This window comes from Mesoplodon densirostris, chromosome 1 (assembly GCF_025265405.1).
Source record: "Mesoplodon densirostris isolate mMesDen1 chromosome 1, mMesDen1 primary haplotype, whole genome shotgun sequence".
Lineage (NCBI taxonomy): Eukaryota > Metazoa > Chordata > Mammalia > Artiodactyla > Ziphiidae > Mesoplodon > Mesoplodon densirostris.
The window spans coordinates 32,695,752-32,715,418 of NC_082661.1; the positions used below are offsets into that span (position 1 = coordinate 32,695,752).

The window sequence follows — 19,667 nt, forward strand, 5'->3', positions numbered from 1 at the left end:
TTGAAGTTGTGCAACCATCACCACAATCCAGTTTTAGAACACTTCTACCACCTGGAAAAGTTCCTTCATGGCCACTTATAGTCAAGTCTCATTCCCACCCCCAGCCATAGGAAGTCACTAGCATTTCTAGCTCTATAAACTTGGCCTTTCTAGACGTTTCATATAAATGGAATCATATAATATGTAGTCTTCTGCATCTTGCTTCTTTCACTTAGCATGATGTTTTTGAGATTCATACATGTTGTAGCGTGTGTCAATAGTTTGCTCTTTTTAATTGCTAGGTGGTTTTCCATCGTATAGAGAGATCACATTTTGTTTATCCATTCAACAGTTGATAGACGTTTAGGTTGTGTTCAAGTTTGGGGCAATCATTAATAAGCCTGCTATTAACATTTGAGTATATGTCTTTGTGTGGGCCTATGTTTTCATTTCTTTTGGGAAGATCTCTAGGAGTGGAATTGCTGGGTCTTGTGATAAGTTTAACTTTTTAGGAAAATGCCAAGTAGCTTTCCCTAGGGAGTATACCATTTTACATCCCTACTAGCAGTGTATGAGGTTTCCCAATTCTCTACACCATAAGCCTGAGTTTTAATCAGTCTTTGTTACTTAAAGGCCTTCTCAGTTTTTGTTTTACTGTTTAGCGATGAGAATAGGTTGGCTCTTCCAACTCCTCAAGTCCCTGAATTTCTGGACTCTCTCCATTCCTTTTCATTTCCACTATAAATTGCTCAATTCTTTTTTTAAAAAAATTCAATTTATTTAAACAACAACAGCAGTAAAACAAAAAGAGTTCACCTATTTCTTCCACCTATTTCTCTTCACCTATTTCATATATATATGAAATATCTATATAGATATAGATACACATATTTCACTTAGTATAATGCCCTCAACATTCATCCATGTTGTTGCAAATGGTAAGGTTTGGGGTTTTTTATGGCTGAATAATATGGACACTTTACATTGTTTCCATATCTTGGCTACTGTAAATAATGCTGCAATGAACATGGGGGTACAGATTTTGCTTCAAATTAGTGTTTTCATTTTCTTTAGATAAGTACTCAGAACTGGAACTGCTGGATCACATGATAGTTCTATTTTTCATTTTTTGAGAAACCGCCATTCTGTTTTCCATAGTGGCCACACCAATTTACATTCCCACCAACAGTGCATAAGGATTTCTTTTTCCTCACAACTTTGCTAACACTTGCTTTTCTAGTCGTTTTGATAACAGCCATTCTAACAGGTATGAGACGATATTTCACTGTGGTTTTGCATTTCCCTGATGATTAATGATGTAGAGCCTCTTTTCATGTACCTATTGGTCATCTGTATATCTTTGGAAAAACGTGTCTTCAGGTCTTCTGCTCATTTTTTAATTGGATTGTTTGTATTTTGCTATTGAGTTGTATGAGTTCTGTATATATTTTGGATATTAACCCCTTATCAGAATATGGTTTGCAAATAATTTCTGCCATTCAGTAGGTCGCCTTTTCACTTTTTTTTTTTTTTTTTTCCGGTATGCGGGCCTCTCACTGTTGTGGCCTCTCCCGTTGCGGAGCACAGGCTCCGGATGCGCAGGCCCAGCGGCCATGGCTCACGGGCCCAGCCGCTCCGCGGCATATGACCGCTCCCAGACCGGGGCACGAACCCGTATCCCCTGCATCGGCAGGCGGACTCTTAACCACTGCGCCACCAGGGAGGCCCGCCTTTTCACTTTTGTTGATGGTTTCCTCTCAATGCAGAAGACTTTTAGTTTGATATAGTCTCATTTATTTATTTAAAATTTTATTTTATTTTTATTTAATTTATCTATTTTTGGTTGCATTGAGTCTTAGTTGCTGCCTGCGGGCTTTCTCTAGTTACGGCAAGCAGGAGCTACTCTTAGTTGTGGTGTGCGGGCTTCTCATCATGGTGGCTTCTCTTGTTGCAGAGCATGGGCTCTAGGCGCACGGGCTTCAGTAGTTGTGGCACGTGGGCTCAATAGCTGTGGCTCGCAGTCTCTAGAGGGCAGGCTCAGTAGTTGTGGCGCACGGGCTTAGTTGCTCCGTGGCATGTGGGATCTTCCTGGACCAGGGCTCGAACCCATGTCCCCTGCATTGGCAGGTGGACTCTCAACCACTGCACCACCAGGGAAGTCCTCACCTATTTATTTTTGATTTTGCTGCTTTTGCTTTTCTATGTCATGTTCAAAAAAATCATTGTCAAGACTTATGTCAAGGAGCTTACTGCCTATGTTTTCTTCTAGCAGTTTTATGATTTCAGGTCTTATGTCCAAGTCTTTAATCCATTTTGTGTTAATTTTTGTGTATGGTATAAGATAGTGGTCCAGTTTCTTTCTTTTGTATGTGGCTCCAATTTGCTCAACATCATTTATTGAAGAGACTGTCCTTTCCCCATTGTATATTTTTGGCTTCTCTGTAGTAAATTAATTGATCACATAAGCATGGGTTTATTTCTGGGCTCTCTATTTGGTTCCATTGATCAATGTATCTGTTTTTATGCCAATACCATACTGTTTTAATTATTACCACTTTGTAATATAGTTTGAAATCAGGGAGCATGATGCCTCCATGCCCAGTTCTTTTTAAAGCCCTTATCTTTCTTGTAGTATCTTGTCAAACACAGCTAATGGTAACCAAGACGTGCTATTGACATTCTGGCTCCCCATCTTTTCACTTAAAGCCATAAGCTCATTTAGTTCATCATCTGCCTTCCAAGTTAATGCAGGCAGTAGTTTTACCAAATACTTCATCACTGTGTAATATTGATTGCCTTCTTCCAGCCTTCAGTAATAGTTTCCTTGATACCCACTACCTGGCCCAAAGACAATGGGTTTTTGTTACCAAGAAACATACCACTTCTGATAGCAATTTCTGTGTTAGTCAGGATAAAGAGGTTGTGCTGCAGTAACAAATAGCCCCAAAATCTCAGGTACTTATAAAAATAATGGTTTTTATTTTCCTCATTCATGTTACATATCCGTCCTAATCAGCCATCCCTCTGCTCCATATCATATTTACTCCAGAACTTAGGGTTTTAGAGTCACCCCTATCTAATCCACTGCTTGTCCTCGGGGAGAGGGAATGAGGACATGGTGAATCATACACTAGCTCTTAAAGCTCCTTCTCACATTTGATTAGCCAGAACAGGTGAAGTGGCCAATCCTGACATCAATGGGGAAGGGAAATAGAATCTTTTCCCAGGGAAGGGAAGCAAATATTGTGAACATTAGTATCATTTATTATATTATGCTTTTTAAAAAAATATCCTGAAAACTCTGAAGAAGGGAGAAGCAGCTGTCTTTGTGTGGTGGTTTTGCCACAGCTGCCTACAGTGACAGTAAGACAGGGTGACCTTTCAAAATACCTTACAGACCTAGGCCTTTGATCTTTATTGTGGTTGTCCCCAGCGCTGTGGCTTTGATGCACAGATTTATTATCTTTTGTTCTTTTTCTACCAGTCCTATCCCTTAGGCTCAGGAAGAAATTTGATTGGATGGACTATCTTTTCTAGAGTTTACTACTCAGTTTCCAATACCCTCTGGGCCACTAGTAAATTCATTCCTTGATCTCCAGCTTAAATTGATCCATTTCTGTTTTTTCTTCCCAGCTGTCTTTTGGGGAGACATTGCCTTAGATGAAGAGGACCTGAAGTTATTTCACATCAACCAAACCCGTGACTGGATCAAGCAGTCAGTGGAGGAAACAGGACACAGCACGGGTAAGTACTGCTACTGCGTGCCCTCCACCCCTGCCCTGGAGAGAAGGGTCAGGGACTCCAGCACGGGGTGATGTGGACCACAGGTCAGAGGTATTTGACCTGTCAGTCCAGTGCCCACCTGTCAGTGGAAAACCAGAGGGGTCACCCCTTGTCTGTTGCAGGCTGTGAAGCTGGAGCCTCTAAGTTTGCTTATCCTTCTAAGAAAATCTTCATTAGCCTCTTTATCCAAAGATTCAACCCTGAGCTCAGAGTTCAGAGTTGAACTCAACATTTGTTCTCAGGACTCTGGCCTCAGGGTCCAGAACTTCCCAAATGGAGAGCATTCCTGGATGGGCTCCATTTAGGGCATATCTGATGGTGATGCTGATACTGATTAGCAGTGGGAAGATGCTTGCCTGGGGCCGGGGCGGGGTGGTATTGTGCACTTTTTTGGCCTACAAACCAGGTGACAATCCCCTGGGGGCAGGAAACACAGACTGGGTGTCAGACTTTGATTACTCTTCTCCTTTGATTACTTTTCCTCCTTGCCTTCACCTGGGGGTGAATAGTAATGAGACTGGTCTCCTGATTTCTCCTCACCTCCCTGCCCACTGGGCTCAGATGCCTCCCTTCTGTGGAAACTCCATTCTCAGAAGCAGCCCCAGGCACTGAGCTGTGGGAGCTGATAGGCTATGTGGCTGACTGTGGCTTATTATTCGGTGACCAAGTCTCGTGTGTGCCTGATACTATACTGTCTCTGCTACCTGCCACCCGTCCACCCACCCTCCCTTCCTTTCTCTCGAGGATTTTAAAAAATTGTGGTAAGAACACTTAACATGAAATCTACTGTATTAACAAAATTTTAAGTGTACAATACAGTACCATAAACTACAAGCATGATTTGATACAGCAGATCTCCAGAACATTCATCTTGTATAACTGAAGTTTATACACCGCCCCCCTTTTTTAGTACCTATCATGGATCTAATGCGGTGCTGGTGAGACAAAGAGGAATAAGGTGTGACCTCTGACTTCAAGGAGACCTTTCACGCCAGGCAGACAGGGTGGACAAGCTTGCTAACATCTCCAAAGTTCAGTTTTCCTATCTGTAAAATGGGGATGAAACCAGCACTCACTTCAGCAGGGGTTGGGAGGATCGACTCCAGAAGTAACAGGCTAACCTGGTGCCTAGCACATGGCATGTTCTCAGGCAATAGCAGATGTTATCACTAAGCACCTCAGTCCGGAGGAATGAGACTGAAGTGTTTATAGATAAACTGTAATTCCTCATGACAAGAGCTACAGTGAATCAAGAGCAGTGGGAAGAAGATGGGCCAAGAAAGGCATCATGGGAGTGGGCACTCTTGCCTTGTGTCTTGAAGGATGAGTAGGAGTTCCTTAGGTGAAGAATCAAGAAAAGATATTTCAGCAGAGGAGAAACTGTGTGCAGAGGCAGGGAGTATGAGAGGGGCTGTCTTAAGTTGAGGAACAGAGGAAAGGTGTGGGTCACTGGAGGGTGGCTCTTGGCGGGGCTATCGTAGAGAGAAGCACCAGGAGAAGTTGCTGGGGTAGACGATGAAGGTGCCTGTTGGCGGGGTGGGTGGGAATGTGCCCATAGTAGGAGGCAGCTCCCCCGATGCCCGATGCCTGTTGTGCTGATGAGCTGGAGCTTTCCCCTGTGGGTGGCAGGGGTTCTGCCCAAGGTTTCTGAATAGGAGTGTGATGTGCTCATCTTTGGCTTGGGGGAGTCTTGGTGGAGTCCCCTCTCCCGCTGCTCTCCACAGCCCACCAGCTGCCCTGAGGTTGCTGGGTTCCGGGCTGTATGCTTGGGCAGCCTCACCATGCTGCTTGCTGGTGGTGATGATGGGAGAGGGGTTGTCAAGGCAACCCCTTTCCCTCTGCTGATGAACCTGGTGGATTCCAAGTACATCCCCAAAGCCCCCCCATCCCTGAGTGTCTTGCAAGGCTCCAAGATTCCACCAGAACTAATTCACCAGTTCTTCATTTCAGTATTTCCTGGCACAAAAGGCCCTGCGATCTGTATCCACTTGGGAGGGAAGGAGAAGAATATATTGTATTCATGTTTCTGGATGTGGTCCCAATTCATTCACTCACTCACTCACTCACTTATTCATTGAAACCTCTATTGAGTGTTCACTTTGTGCCAGGTCTTGTGCCAGACCCTGAGATGGTACAGACTGAGGTTTCTCTTTTTAAGGACTTACCAGCTAGTGGAGGGAATAGATGCAGAAACCAAAAAGGGTAAAGAGTGAGAGGTGGAGGTGGGGTGTCCCAGGAAGCACAGTGGGAGTGGAGGGCACTAAGAAGACCTGGGACCATTGCTGTGGGGAGAGCCAGAAAGGCCTCCCAGAGGAGGGGACCTGGGGAGGTGGAGGGGTTTCCCAGGTTGGAGAAGAAGGAGTCAGAGGGTAGAGAAGGACATTCCAGACCGAGGGAGTCGTCCTTCTTGGGGCGGGAACTGGGATGGCAGCCTCCACTAAGGAGGTTACATGCTTCCTTCTTGTCCAGTGGTTGGTTCCCTCTTTCTGGGGGGGGGGGTGGTAGGGCTGTGCCCAGAGTGGGGGGCACCTCCCACCATTCATGGGGACATGAGCAGCTACAGGAGCTAGGCCAGGCTCCACACAGGATGTAGGAATGAGGCAAGGCAAGAGGGCAAAGGCTGTCAGAAGGCCAGGGGTCCTCATCACCAGTGGTCAGGAGGAGGGAGGAACGATAAGGCACGTTAGAGCTTCTTTTTGGTGTCTGGCTCTATGATTATCACTTCTTCGGATTTGGGGGACCTCTCGTGGATGTTTTGAAAAGTCCATTTGAATTTTAAATGGGGTTTTGGAATCCAGATTATTTTTCACACCATTATATACACAACCTTAATTGAGCTCTAACAAAAGGCAGCATCTCTTCATAATTCTGTCACTCCAAGTCATCATACGCTCCCCCCACCACCCCCGCGCCAGATTCTTACCTGGAGGCCTAGAGAAGTCGACCTGATTGTAACTTCTTGTGATTTAATTTTTTAACTTTCCTTTTTGCACTATTACTTTAGTACTTAAAACTAGTGAACCTCACATAGCTCAAACATAGAGTGTGATGTACTTTTACATGTGTTCATGTCCACGTAACCACCACCCAGACCAAGGGATGGAACATTTCCAGAACCCTGGAGACTCCCTCATGCCTCCTTCCAGCCAGCACCCACCCCCCAGCAGCCACTAGTATGACGTCTCTCCACACAGATGCATTTTTAAAAAATTTTTTTATTTATTTTTTGGTCGTGTTGGGTCTTCGTTGCTGTGCACAGGCTTTCTCTAGTTGCGAGAGCGAGGGCTTCTCTTGTTGTAGAGCATGGAGTCTAGGCAAACGGGCTTCAGTAATTGCAGCACGCGGGCTCCGTAGCTGTGGCTCGCGGGCTTAGTTGCTCCACGGCATGTGGGATCTTCCCAGACCAGGGATCGAACCCATGTCCCCTGCAGTGGCAGGCAGATTCTTAACCACTGTGCCACCAGGGAAGTCCCCACAGATGCATTTTACCTGCATGAATGGAACCATATGCAGTGTGTGTTGTTTGTGTCTGTCTCCTTTCCCTCAGCTTTGTGACTGTGAAATTCCCCCATGTTGTTGGGTGAAGCGCTGGTTTGTCCTTTCATCTTTTGCAGTGTTCTTCTGAATGAATGTACCCTAGTTTATTCATTCTTCTGTTGACAGCCATTTGGACAGTTGACAGTTTGGGGTTATGATAACTAAAGCTGCTATTGTCTTTCTTGTAGGTATCCTTCGGTGCACACAGGCACTCATTTCCAGGAATGGAATTGCTGGGCCACAGGGTATATGTAAGTTATTAGTAGAATCAGTCAGTTTTCCCAAGTGGTAGTACCAGTTTACATTCTGTGTAGGTACATATTGATTTGGAAAGCAGGGCAGGGGTCGGGGGTGACCATGCAGGATCCAAGGAGGCCTTTGGGTCTTGGTCTCTCTGGCTTGGGGACCCCACTCACACCTCCAGACCTGCACAGCAGTCAGTTGATGCCCGGACACCATCACGAATGCTCAGGGTTGGTCCTGTCAACAGTCCTTTTGCTGTCCTTGGGAGACCTGCCATGGCACAGCATGGGGACCCAAGCTTGGCAAATGTGAGTGAGAGACCCCAGAGAGAGTCTGGGCCTTGGCCAGCCACCGTGGCAGTTGTGTGCCCAGCTGCTGGAGAGTGGCCTGCCTGGAAGTTGCTTTGAGGATGCTGCAGTGAAGGGAAGCCTAGCAGCCCTGCCTTCACCTCCTTCATGGTGCTCTCCCAAGGCCGCCATGGTCAGCCTCATGGTCTAAGAACCTGAGTACCTGTCTTCTTTTTCTTTCTCCCCTGTGAGTTGAGAGAGGGCAGGGTCCACATATATTTGACTTTGGATCCCACAGAGGTGGCCCGGCGCTTTGTATCTAGAAGGCACTGGCCAGCATTGTTGGAGAGGGGAGAGGGAAGAGATAGACAGAGACTGGCAGGCCCTGGAGCATCTCCCAGGGGCCTTGGGGTGAAGAGCTCCCACAGAGCTTTGCTCCAAGGAGGACAGTGAAAGCGCTGGCCACCGTCACACCTTTGGTCTCAGACTGTCTGGGCTTGAATCCTCGAGCTGGGCCTCAGTTTCTTCATCTGTCAAATGGGAATAGTAATAATCCTTACCTCAGAGTGATGTTGTGAGGAGAAAAGGAAAGAATACGTGTAAAGTGCTGAGCGCAGTGCCTGGCATATAAGAAATGTGCAATAAATATCAACTCTGCCTTCTCTTCCTAATTATTATTATTAGTAGTATTTGCAGAAAGAACACTGACCTGGGAGGGTTTAAGGTTAAAGTGGAGAATGGGAGAAATTTGCTACGTGCTGGAGGGAACTTTGGGGACTTGGGCAAGAGGCCTTTGAAACATGTACCTTTCTGGTGTTTCCTCCTTCCCAAGCTTGAGATATGTATTTTTTTTCCACTATGTTTTTATGGCAAGGTGATTTTTACCCTGATCAATTTTCTCTGAGGGCCAGTAGTACTTTGCATCTATCTAAAATAGTTATTTTATTTTCAGAATGGGAATATTTTAAATTATTTTTGCTGATTAAACTAACACTGCTAGTTGTTAAAAAAAAAAGAAAAAAGTCCAATAGCTCAAAATTGTAGGAAGTAGAAAGTGAAAATCCCCTTTTATCCCAGCCCTGGGGGTCCCCATCATGATCTGTTTGCTGGATTCCTTCCAGCCTTACTGTGCTCAGGCCATGTGCAGATTTTTTTTAAACATAAAAGGAACTTTTCTTAACACCCTGTTGTGTAACCTGCGTCTTTAACACCACACCATGGACATCTTTTCACATGGTACTTTGAGGTCTATCACATTTAATGTGCAACTCTGCCACCATTAATCGAATGAATCCGTACAGATGGACATTACGGTTGTTTCCCTTCTTTTCTGTAGTGTTTTTTTCTATTAGAAATGTTGATGCTGTGACCAACACTGTGCTGTTGTTCTTTAAACATTTGCTTTGATTAAAAAAAATTTATCTGCTCTTTGTACTTCCACATGTGTGAAAGGATGTGTTCTTAGATATCAGTTATTTCATTTCCAAGCTTTGGTAATTGCCCCTGGTTTTTTGGGCGGTGGCGTGGGAAAAGGGCTAAATCCCTGGAGGTGGATGGGATGCAATGCAGCCCAGATGCCTCCTTTCCCTGGTTTATCCTGTGAACTTGAAGCTGCTTTCCTGGTTGCAGAATGAAACGACGTCATTGCCCTAGAAGTGATCTAGTCTCCCTCATTTCCTAGATGTGTCCAATGTCCCACATTCGGTCAGTGGAAGAACCAGAACGAGAACCCAGGTTTCCCATCTCCTAGGCTGTGTCCTCCATTGTACCAACCCGTCTGCCATGTTGCCAGGTGGAAGGAATGGAAAACAACAGAGGTGCATGTAGTCATTCCTTTGCCAGCCCTGGGAAAGTAGCTGGAGTCTTTCTGGACCAGGAAGCGAGCAAAGACCTTGTGCCCGGGTTGGTATGAGAGCCCACTCAGGGTGCTGTGCTGGCCACACAAAAAAAAAAGCCTCTGAGAGCTCTCGGGCCCCCAGTAGGGAGCATCCTCGCTGTTCACTTAGGACCCTGGGCTCGTGGTTTTAACTTCCGATCAGTCTCCCTGCCTCCAGTCTCTGCTTCCCCATCCTGCTTCCAGGTGATCTTCCTGGACCTGACCTTGCAACCACCGTACTGGGTTGAATAGTGTCCCCCCAACATTTATGTCTACTTGAACCCCAGAATGTGACCTTATTTGGAAATAGAGTCTTTGCAGATCTAATTAGTTAAGGATCTTGAGATCAGCCTGGATTTAAGGGTGCCCTAAATCCAATGACCGGAGTCGTTATAAGAAGAGGAGAGGACTCAGAGAGACACACAGAGGAAGGCCACGTGAAAGAGAGAGGCAGAGACTGGAATGATGCAGCTATAAGCCAGGGGGCACCAAGGATTGCCGGAAGCTGCCACAGACTAGGAAGAGGCAAGGAAGGATTCTTGCAGAGCCTGCAGAGGGAGCACGGCCCTGCCAACACCTTGATTTCAGACTTGTAGCCTTCAGAACTGTGAGAGAATAGATTTCTGTTTTTAAGCCTCCACCTCTGTGGTAACTTGTTACGGCAGCCCTAGATAACTGATACCACTATGTTTTCTAAAACCCTTCCATGGCTGCCTATCACTTATCAGAAACATTCCTTATCTGGCCCCCAAGGTCCTCCACGCTTTATCCACAACTTACATATCCGGCTCCCTTCCCACCCCTCAGCCTCCTTCCAAACGCAATGATGTTGTGTCTACAGGCCCCGAGTGTCCTTCCTTCCAGCCTTCTGTTCCAGCTCTGCCCTCTGCTCCAAGTCCCCATTCTACAGAAAAAGAACTGCAGGTCCACGGACAGCCTAAGACTCACCCAGGGCCCTACATCTGGTGGGATTCATGATACCTCTTTAGTCAGCACAGCTGCCAGCTTGGGAGTCCACCTGGGTTGACAGCGCTGTTAAAATTAACCTTACTTTGTGCTTCAGATGGAGAGAGCGCTATTCCCCCCCCCCCCCCCCCCCGTTTTCAGACAGCCCTGTTCCCCTGCGTGAGAGCCTCCGGAGGAAGTGGCAGAGCCTTTTGGATGTGCCTGGGGGCAAGAGCGCATTCTTCAGGGAGAGAAAGTCCTTCTGTGTGCATTTTATTTGCATTGAGAAGAATGGGAGTTCTGGGCAGGCATGGGCCAAGCTGTTCTATGAATGGGGCCCTTGAATTAACATTGCCGAGTTTCCTAAAGCTGCTAATCGGATTAGCTGTGTAGTGAAGGAAGTACTTAGCTGGACACACACACAGACACATGAGCAGGCACACACAGACACTCTCCCATCCTCTTGCATCCTCTTCGATGTGGTGGTGCAGAACCTGACACCCCCATTTCTGAGTTCTGGGACACCTCACCCCCTAACCACACAAGATGTGGAGGACAGCCCCGTGTGGTTGATGTTTGGGGACTTTTTGGTTGTTTATTTCTTCCCTAAAGAGTCCTGGAAGCAAAGTTGAACCTTCTCATCTTTGCAAATGTCTGGAAACTTGGAGAGGAAACCTCATCTTGCAGTTATCTCCCTCCGGGTAATGGATCTGATTTCTTGCTCTTTGTAATGAAGACTCTGGAAGGGGAAATGGCTTTCATTACTTATTGGTTCTGATGGAAGCTGATGTTTCCTGTCTTGTCTATTCTGAGCCACTGGGCCATGTCCATCTCTATTTAAGAAACCAACCTTAGTCTAAATTCCTGCCATCTGTGTAGGGCATCCACATAAGCCTAACAGTTTGTGCATTTGGGTTCAAAATAATAAATTAGCAGGAGAGAGTCGAAGACGTTAGTTTGGCTAACTTGCCTCCTCTCCCTGGGCCTCATCACTCAGAGATGGACCCCACAGAGCCTTCAACTCCTTGAGTTCCTTTTCCTATGCTGTCTGTGACTCGGAGGGGCACATGCTACCGTCACCTGGTCTCAGTGTCCCCTCTGAAGAGAGGGTCTCCTGAAACCATATCCTTACTTCTTTCCAGCCAGTTTGAACTCTGGATTTGAACGCTGGTGTTTCAGGCTGGAGAAAAGAGGGGAAGCAAAGGCCATTGGGCATCGAGGGACTAAATTTAGGCACAAAAGGCTAAAGCGCACCCGTGAGAGACCCTCATGTACTACATGGGTTTCTGGGCCGTGCCTTCCAAGGTTTGAGGGTCTAAAAGGGACCCAACATATTTTTAGCTCTGAGGCCCTTGAGAGAACTCATGAGTGGGGCTGCTTTGAGGAGCCCTATCGACAGGCTGTGGTTTTTCTGGCCCTGCTCCCATGGAGACATTCCCCAGGCTTTGTAGACGTGGCTTCGTCTTTTCATTAATTTTCTTTATTGGTGGTGGGAGCACTGCTGACTGACCAGTGTCCAGGAAAGAAGTGGGGGCAGTGGGGGCTCCCTGTGACATCTGTAGAAAGGACAGTGTCCTGAGCTTACGGATGAATGCCAGGTTAGACTTGCTGAGACAGTTAGTTGGGTTCAAGGCTGTCTTCTCTCACATCATGGAACACCGTCTCAGTGAGATCTGGTGGCCTCTGCTGCTGGGGCCACTGGATTAGAGGGACAGGAAGCTGTCAGGGGGCACTCTTACTCATCCTTTCCACTGTCTTCCTCAAGAGCTTTGGAATAAGGTTTTGGGGACTTCTTTTCTCTACGTATATTGTACTTGACATTTTGTGTTTCCCACACCCTCTGAGGGTCTGATGAGTATTTTCAGCACTTCTCCGAGAAAAAGGTACACACACAATTTTGTTTGCAATTTCAAGAATTTTACTCCGTGGATCCCAAATTATGCACCTCCAGTCCACAGCCCCCTTTTTCTGTCTGTTTCCACTCTGTTGGAGGTGTTCTCCCGTGGACATCCTGGATCCTAGAGTTGCAGTGTGGAAAGGCATGGATACTGGAGTCAGGCAGGCCTCCCTGGCTCTGTACTGATTAACTGCAGGAGTAAGGGAGCCTCCTTCCTTATTTGGAAAATGGGATTGGAGAGAGGGGATTGGGAAAGTGTAGGAGGTAAAGCACTCATCCCAGAGTCTGACACCTCGTAGGTGCTCAAGAAATAGTAGCCACATGGCTGCTTGTGTGCTGGATCCTGCCTTCTCTCCTCCCTGGCCCACCTCTGTGTCTCAGACTCCACACTTCCTAGATGCTTGGAAGTCTTCTCCTTTGCAGTACCCTGCCTGCACCCCACTGGGGTCTCTGGAGCTGGACCTGCATCAGTGTGACCTGACCAGATCCTTGGATTTAGATTCCACCAGCACATGGGAATCTCTATCAATCCCCAACATAAAGCCTTTCCTAGTCCTCCTGAGTCAAACTCTAGGTCATGAAGTTGGCCAAACAGAGATCTGAGAATTGATTAGATGCTGGTTCTTCTTTGATAGCAGCAACAAAAAGAATAATAATAACTACAATTTGTTGTGTGCTAATCTTGTCTTAAATGATCTCATTAATCTTTTTTTTTAGATTTATTTATTTATTTATTTATTTTTGGCTGTGTTGGGTCTTCGTTGCTGCATGCGGGCTTTCTCTAGTTGCGGTGAGCAGGGGCTACTCTTCGTTGTGGTGTGTGGGCTTCTCATTGCGGTGGCTTCTCTTGTTGCAGATCACAGGCTGTAAGTGCGCGGGCTTCAGTAGTTGTGGCACACAGGCTCAGTAGTTGTGGCTCGCGGGCTCTAGAGCGCAGGCTCAGTAGTTGTGGTGCATGGGCTTAGTTGCTCCGGCATGTGGGATCTTCCAGGACCGGGGATTGAACCTGTGTACCCTGCATTGGCAGGTGGATTCTTAACCACTGCGCCACCAGGGAAGTCTGATCTCATTTATCTTCATGCAGCAGCTCTATGTGGCAGGTACTGTTGATACCTACAGGTGTGTTCAGAGAGGTGTATAACCTTTCTCTGATCACACAACTAATTATTGGCAGAGCCAAGATTAGGACTTAACTCTGTCTAATGTCAAAGGCTGCTTTTAGCCTCTACACTCCACTGCTTCTGGAAATAGATGCTGGCATCACCACTAACCCTGTCGCCTTGCACTGTGAAGACTTAGTCTCCCCATGACTACCTTTGAGAGGTGTTGATAAAAGACATGGGCAAGTTCTGCTCACTTCTGGGGCTGCACTTCATCCTGCCCTCTGTCATCTCAGGTTGCCATTCAGTATGTGCCTTGCTGCATCCACCAGACTGTCAACAGCTGTGACTTGTCTTTGTTTGGTCTTGGCCCTCCCTCTTTAGTTGCAGCATCAGCCTGGACACAGCGACAGCACCAGACAAACCCCTGTGAGTTGAGGATGGCGTCTCAGGAGTGCATGATGGCGTCCTTGCCCCAGCTCCCCCAGACCAGTTGGGGTTAGGACTGTTTGTTTGAATGTGTGATGCTTAGAGTGGGAGCCTGCAATGGAAGAAAGGCTTATGCTCAGGGGTGATGCGCTTGGGCTGGGCAAGCCCAGATCACCTTGCAGGGAATGTCTGAAAAGGGCATTCTTTGGCCACATGGTCAATAGCTTGTCTTTATTGAGCCCTTCGGACAGAGCCCCAGGTGTGGTCGTTAGGTCTTTTCCAAGCCAGAGAGGGGGTGCTGGCCTTCCTGCTCACTCCTCCAGGGCTCTGCTCAGCCCTTTTCTTCACAGACCTGCGCCCACTGCCCCCCCCCACCCCAGTTGACAGCTCCATTTCACCCCTGCCCCTCCCGTGGCAGTTCACCTTGGCTCCCATGGTCTAGAACTTCATCTTTACGGCTACACTGCTCCTCTGGCATGACCTACACTCCCCTTGTGTCAGTTCTGCTGACCCTCTCACACCATCTTCTTGATTATAGTCCTTTTCCCTCTCTCTCCTGCCCCTCCCTCTTTCCTTCCTTCAAGGAACAGATGCTAATTGGGGACCTCTTCTGTGCTCAGCACCAAGGATACAGCCATACCCACTTTTTTCTTCTGCCATTAAGGAGATGGAGTTTTTTTTTTTTTTTTTTTTTTTTTTTTGAGGTACACAGGCCTCTCACTGTTGTGGCCTCTCCCGTTGCCGAGCACAGGCTCCAGACGCGCAGGCTCAGCGGCCATGGCTCACGGGCCCAGCCGCTCCGCGGCCTGTGGGATCCCCCCAGACTGGGGCACAAACCCGCGTCCCCTGCATCGGCAGGCAGACCCTCAACCACTGCGCCACCAGGGAAGCCCGGAGATGGAGTTTTTTTTTTTTCTTTTTTTTTTTTTTGCGGTTGTGGGCCTCTCACTGTTGTGGCCTCTCCCGTTGCGGAGCACAGGCTCCGGATGCGCAGGCTCAGCGGCCATGGCTCACGGGCCCAGCCGCTCCGCGGCATGTGGGATCTTCCTGGACCGGGGCACGAACCCGTGTCCCCTGCATCGGCAGGCGGACTCTCAACCACTGCGCCACCTGGGAAGCCCCGGAGATGGAGTTTTAATGATGGAAGTGATTATGGTCATGCTTTGGTGGTACTGGAGGAATGGGGCAGGCTGTGGTGGGGGAAGACCTGTGACCCCGCTGGTGTGGAGCCCCACCGACCTCCCAGACGAGACATGGTCCAGTGGGCAGAACTCACACCTGGAGAGAAGGTCCCAGGTAACAGTTGGCATCCAGGCAGAAGTGGGTGTTGGGTGTCCAGTTTGGGACACAGGACCTGAAGGGAGGCAGGAATGTTTGTGTGAGGCCAGAGACCCAGGCAAATAACATCAGAGAGGCCTTTAATAGAACTCACAGAGAGTTCCAGTGCTATGCTGGGAGCTCAGAAGAACAAGGCAAGGACCCCTGATTCTTCCGTGCAGTGGGTATTAAGGAGGACAAGAAGTCAGAGGCTTGGCCTGAGAGAACAAGATGGGGACAAAGGTCTGAAATTAAGCAGAATCCCTCAGATCAAAATCGGAGCCAAAGATGATGTGCTGCTGTGACCCTCAAGTGTTGAGCCCCAAATCCTTAAATCCCCCCACCCGAGGACAGGGCTGGCTGTGTGTGCAGACAGCAGTCAGCAGCTGGAGAGGAGGAGGGCTGGGGTACAGGAACCGGGTGAGGCCTGACAGTTATTCCGCTCATAAAGTTTTCAGTTTAGTAAGATGATTTGAGATGATAAAGAGGCATCTGATAAAGTGCACATCTGCTCTTTGGGAAGGAAAAAAGAATGCAACATAAGGATTCTATCATCTGGTTCCCTGGGACCTCATTCAGAGGCTGATTACACCTTGGATTGAAGCCAGAATTCACTGTGAACTTGAAGTGTTGGGAAAAGTAAATTCACCTTTAGGTTGATTTTTATTATGACTGCATTTGTCAGAATTTGGAGAAACTGGGCTGGGAGTCCACTTGGAGTCACAACAGGGTGCAGAGCCAGGTGGGGGAGGGGCAGTGACCACCCTTGGCCATCCATCCAGGGAGCCGTTATTCCAGCCACCCCCTGCCCGCTGCCCCTGCCAATGGGCCTGAGTCAAAACTGGGAGATTAGCTTGAGAAACCAGGAAAAATAAGGGTTTAGCGCCTGACATTCTAGGCAAGGTTCTTTCGGTTTTGAGATACAGAATCGTACTCAAGATAGGTCAATAAAAGAGTTTATTTAAGAATATTTTCTCGGGCTTCCCTGGTGACGCAGTGGTTGAGAGTCCGTTTGCCAATGCAGGAGACATGGGTTCGTGCCCCGGACCGGGAGGATCCCACATGCCGCGGAGCGGCTGGGCTCGTGAGCCATGGCCGCTGAGCCTGTGCATCCGGAGCCTGTGCTCTGCAGTGGGAGAGGCCACAACAGCGAGAGGCCCGCGTACCGCAAAAATATATATATATATATTCTCATGGCCATCCAAGGACAGAAGCAGAAGAACTGGCCTGTTGGGGACTTGACTAGAGACTGAAGAGAAAAGAACAAGGCTGGCTTCTTCTCTCAGGGGCCACAGAGAATCTCTTTTTTGCTTTTTCTCTTCTTCTAGCACCTGACCCATCATGGCCACCATGTGCGAGTCATATCATGATCCCTCTTCTCGAGTGTCCCCCACTGAAAGCTTGTGGTACCCGCCTACATAAGGGTACCAAAGAGACCCTAAGAGTGGAAGAAATTGCCAAGGGAAGGAGTATAAAGTGAGCTGATCAGTGCCCCAGGGAGGCAGGAGGAAGAAAGGAACTGATAATGGTCTGTGTCTGTGGCTTGAGAGAGGCATGAAGGATGGGGCAGCCTCTGGTTAGTGGAGAGGATGGGTGAGTGAACTGACCTCCCGCATGTGGAGATGTGGAAGTAGCTCCCTCTGGAGTTAACCTAGTCTTGAGGTCAAGCCTGGTAACCTCACACCCACTTTGCCATTTATATTATTTTCATGGGAAAATACTTTATGAGTTCCCATTAGCCATCTTAATCCCTGGAATTTGGGAACACAGCCTCGTGAGAGCTGGGGATGGCTTGTTTCAGGTGAGGATCTAACCTTCGCCTCAGTTTTGGCCAACAGAAAGTTTGTACCTCACTCCCTGAGCCTCACTCTTTGCTTCTTCTTAATCTGATTCTATTTTCATGCTCTGTTAACTGTGTATGTTTTTGTTTGTGTTTACTAAATGGAATTCTATGTTTTCTGTTCTTAATTTAAATAGTAGGTGATCTCTAAAGCAGAATGAAATGAAATAAACCATACTTTGTCTTTTTATTTGTGCAACCCTCCAATTGATTGTTCTAACATCAGTGGCCTCAATATAAACATAATTCCCCACCCTGACCTAAGAGCACCCTGTGGTGAATCCTTTTTGACAAAATAAAGGATTTGTCTATCCAAAAAGTAATCACCCCCTAAAATTTTTTAATATAGCGTGTTTAGTTTTCATGCAAATTTGCTCTTGTTTTTCTTGGCCTCTTTTGGATGTGTGCATTTTGTTACAGCTGGAAATTGACCTTTGTTTCAAATGCATTTACGGCTCAAGTATTTTCTTATTGGGCATGATAATGAACTAAACTGTTTTCGAACAAAACCAGGGCTACAACTTTTCAGTTACCCACTCTACGGCATGTCAGTTCTCCTCATGAGAACTCCTTTTCTGTAGAATGGAGGGTTGGACTTTAAGCTTCCTGAGGGCCAAGAATGAGTCTCTCAGTTCTTTTGCCAAAGATAATCCAGGAATGTATGGGGATTCAATGCATGGTGTCTGCTGTGTGCATGGCTGATTTAGATACCTGCAAGTGTCTTCAGCTCCCCTTTCATGTGATGCCTTGTGGAACTTTAGAACAGTCTGCTCAAATTGCATCTAATACAAGACCTTCTAGAGACCTTCCAGTGGGCTTCCACAGGTGTTGGCAGCAATGTGGCTGTGACCTCCCTTTGTCCCATCTTCGAAAACAACAGCAAACAATGAGCTGGAGAGAGAAGGTTGAGAAAGGTCAGACTGCCCCCTGCCCCAGAGCTGCGTGAAGGATGTAGACACTGGACACCGGTGACAAGGGGGCTGGACCGGGAGAGCTGGAGACGCAGTTCAAGGGGTGGCTCTTCAGTGTGAGTTTGGGATGAGACTCCCCGCATCATGCTAACCTGTGGCTGAAGTGCTGGATGGCCCGGACAAAGTCACATTTCTTCTGGGGCCATTTACACTGAGGTCTGTGGGTCATTATTTCTGTGGTTTCCAAAGGGATCCAGAGAGAGAAGGTGGTGAAGGTGGTGGGGATGCCAGTGGAATCTCATTCTGCGTTCTGGTCATCTTATTTCTCTTAGTGTCCTTTAATGAGACTGCCCATAAACAGTGAGAGAAAAGCCCCAGCTGACCTTGGTGCTGAGCCTTTGAACTTTATCCAGCCCCCATCCTGCTCCTGCTGCTACTGGCTTCTGCTTCCCAGGTTCTCCATGACCCTCCTGCATCCCTGGACCTTACTGCCATCGCCAGAGGAATTCCTGTCTTCCCTGACATGGGCACCCCCTAGAGGCACTACCTTCCCATTCACTCTGCAGCCCAGAGGTCCTAAGTGGTCAGTCCACCACACAAATATAGTCTGCAGATATGTTTTGTAGTGCTTAATTTTTAAAAAAATTTACTGCCAAAATTTAAGAATCAAATTTCTCATAAAAATCCAGAACTCTGGCTTCTCTTGAAAAATTGGAATATCTGGCCACACTTGTCCAGCAATCCCACATGGCAACAATCAGTGGAGTTGCGTAACGATGGGTTGGACTCTAGAGGAGCAGGTGCTCTGTGGTTTGCCAGAGACCCCATTACTCCCTATTCATCTTTCACACTGACCTCTTTCACGCTGATGTACTCCTTGCCTGGGCCCCCAACTCTAGGCATTTGAGTTGGCACATTGGGCCAGTGGGGAAGGGACAACATCCTTGGGCCCTAATACAGGTCCCATGACACCAGCCAGGGCTGCTTCTCCTTTCTGCATCTAGAGAGGAGTCCCTAAGCTTTAACTGTTGCCTGGTAGTCTGGAAGACGATCCTTCTTCTGGAGCCTCTTTTCTGCCTTTCTTTGAACTTTCAATCTCTGGCCCTCCCCACCCCCACCCTCCAACCCCTCCCAACCCCCACCCTCCAACCCCTCCCCACCCCCACCCTCTAACCTCTCCCCACCCCCCACCCTCTAACCCCTCCCCACGCCTGACCCTCCAACCCCTCCCCACCCCTGCAACACAGCATGCCACGTCCCAGGTTCTGGCTGGCACTGGGGTGAAATACAAAACAGGCCAACAGGACAGTGTCTTGCAGCAGGTGGTTTATGGCCCAGCACATGTATTGGCATCAAAACAGGTTCTTTCTGCCCCAGTGAATCAGAGGGATGGGACCATTAATAGGTGTTAGCCTTTCTGAAACAAAAGGATCATTCCACCTCACTGACATATGCCACCAGTTACCTGAACCTCTATTCACTTAGATTATCTCTTACAGGTGAAGCCATTTATCTGTACTTCT

The 19,667-nt window shown here is 47.7% G+C and overlaps 1 protein-coding gene across 1 annotated transcript in view; it reads left to right on the plus strand.

The window, feature by feature from the left end:
• The window catches only part of TLL2 (tolloid like 2), a 138,365-nt gene that overhangs the window by 27,701 nt on the left and 90,997 nt on the right, over positions 1-19,667 (plus strand). Inside the window, exon 2 of the mRNA XM_060111148.1 lies at positions 3,613-3,723. Coding sequence (XP_059967131.1) covers positions 3,613-3,723 — 111 coding nt within the window. The remainder of the gene's footprint in view (positions 1-3,612; positions 3,724-19,667) is intronic.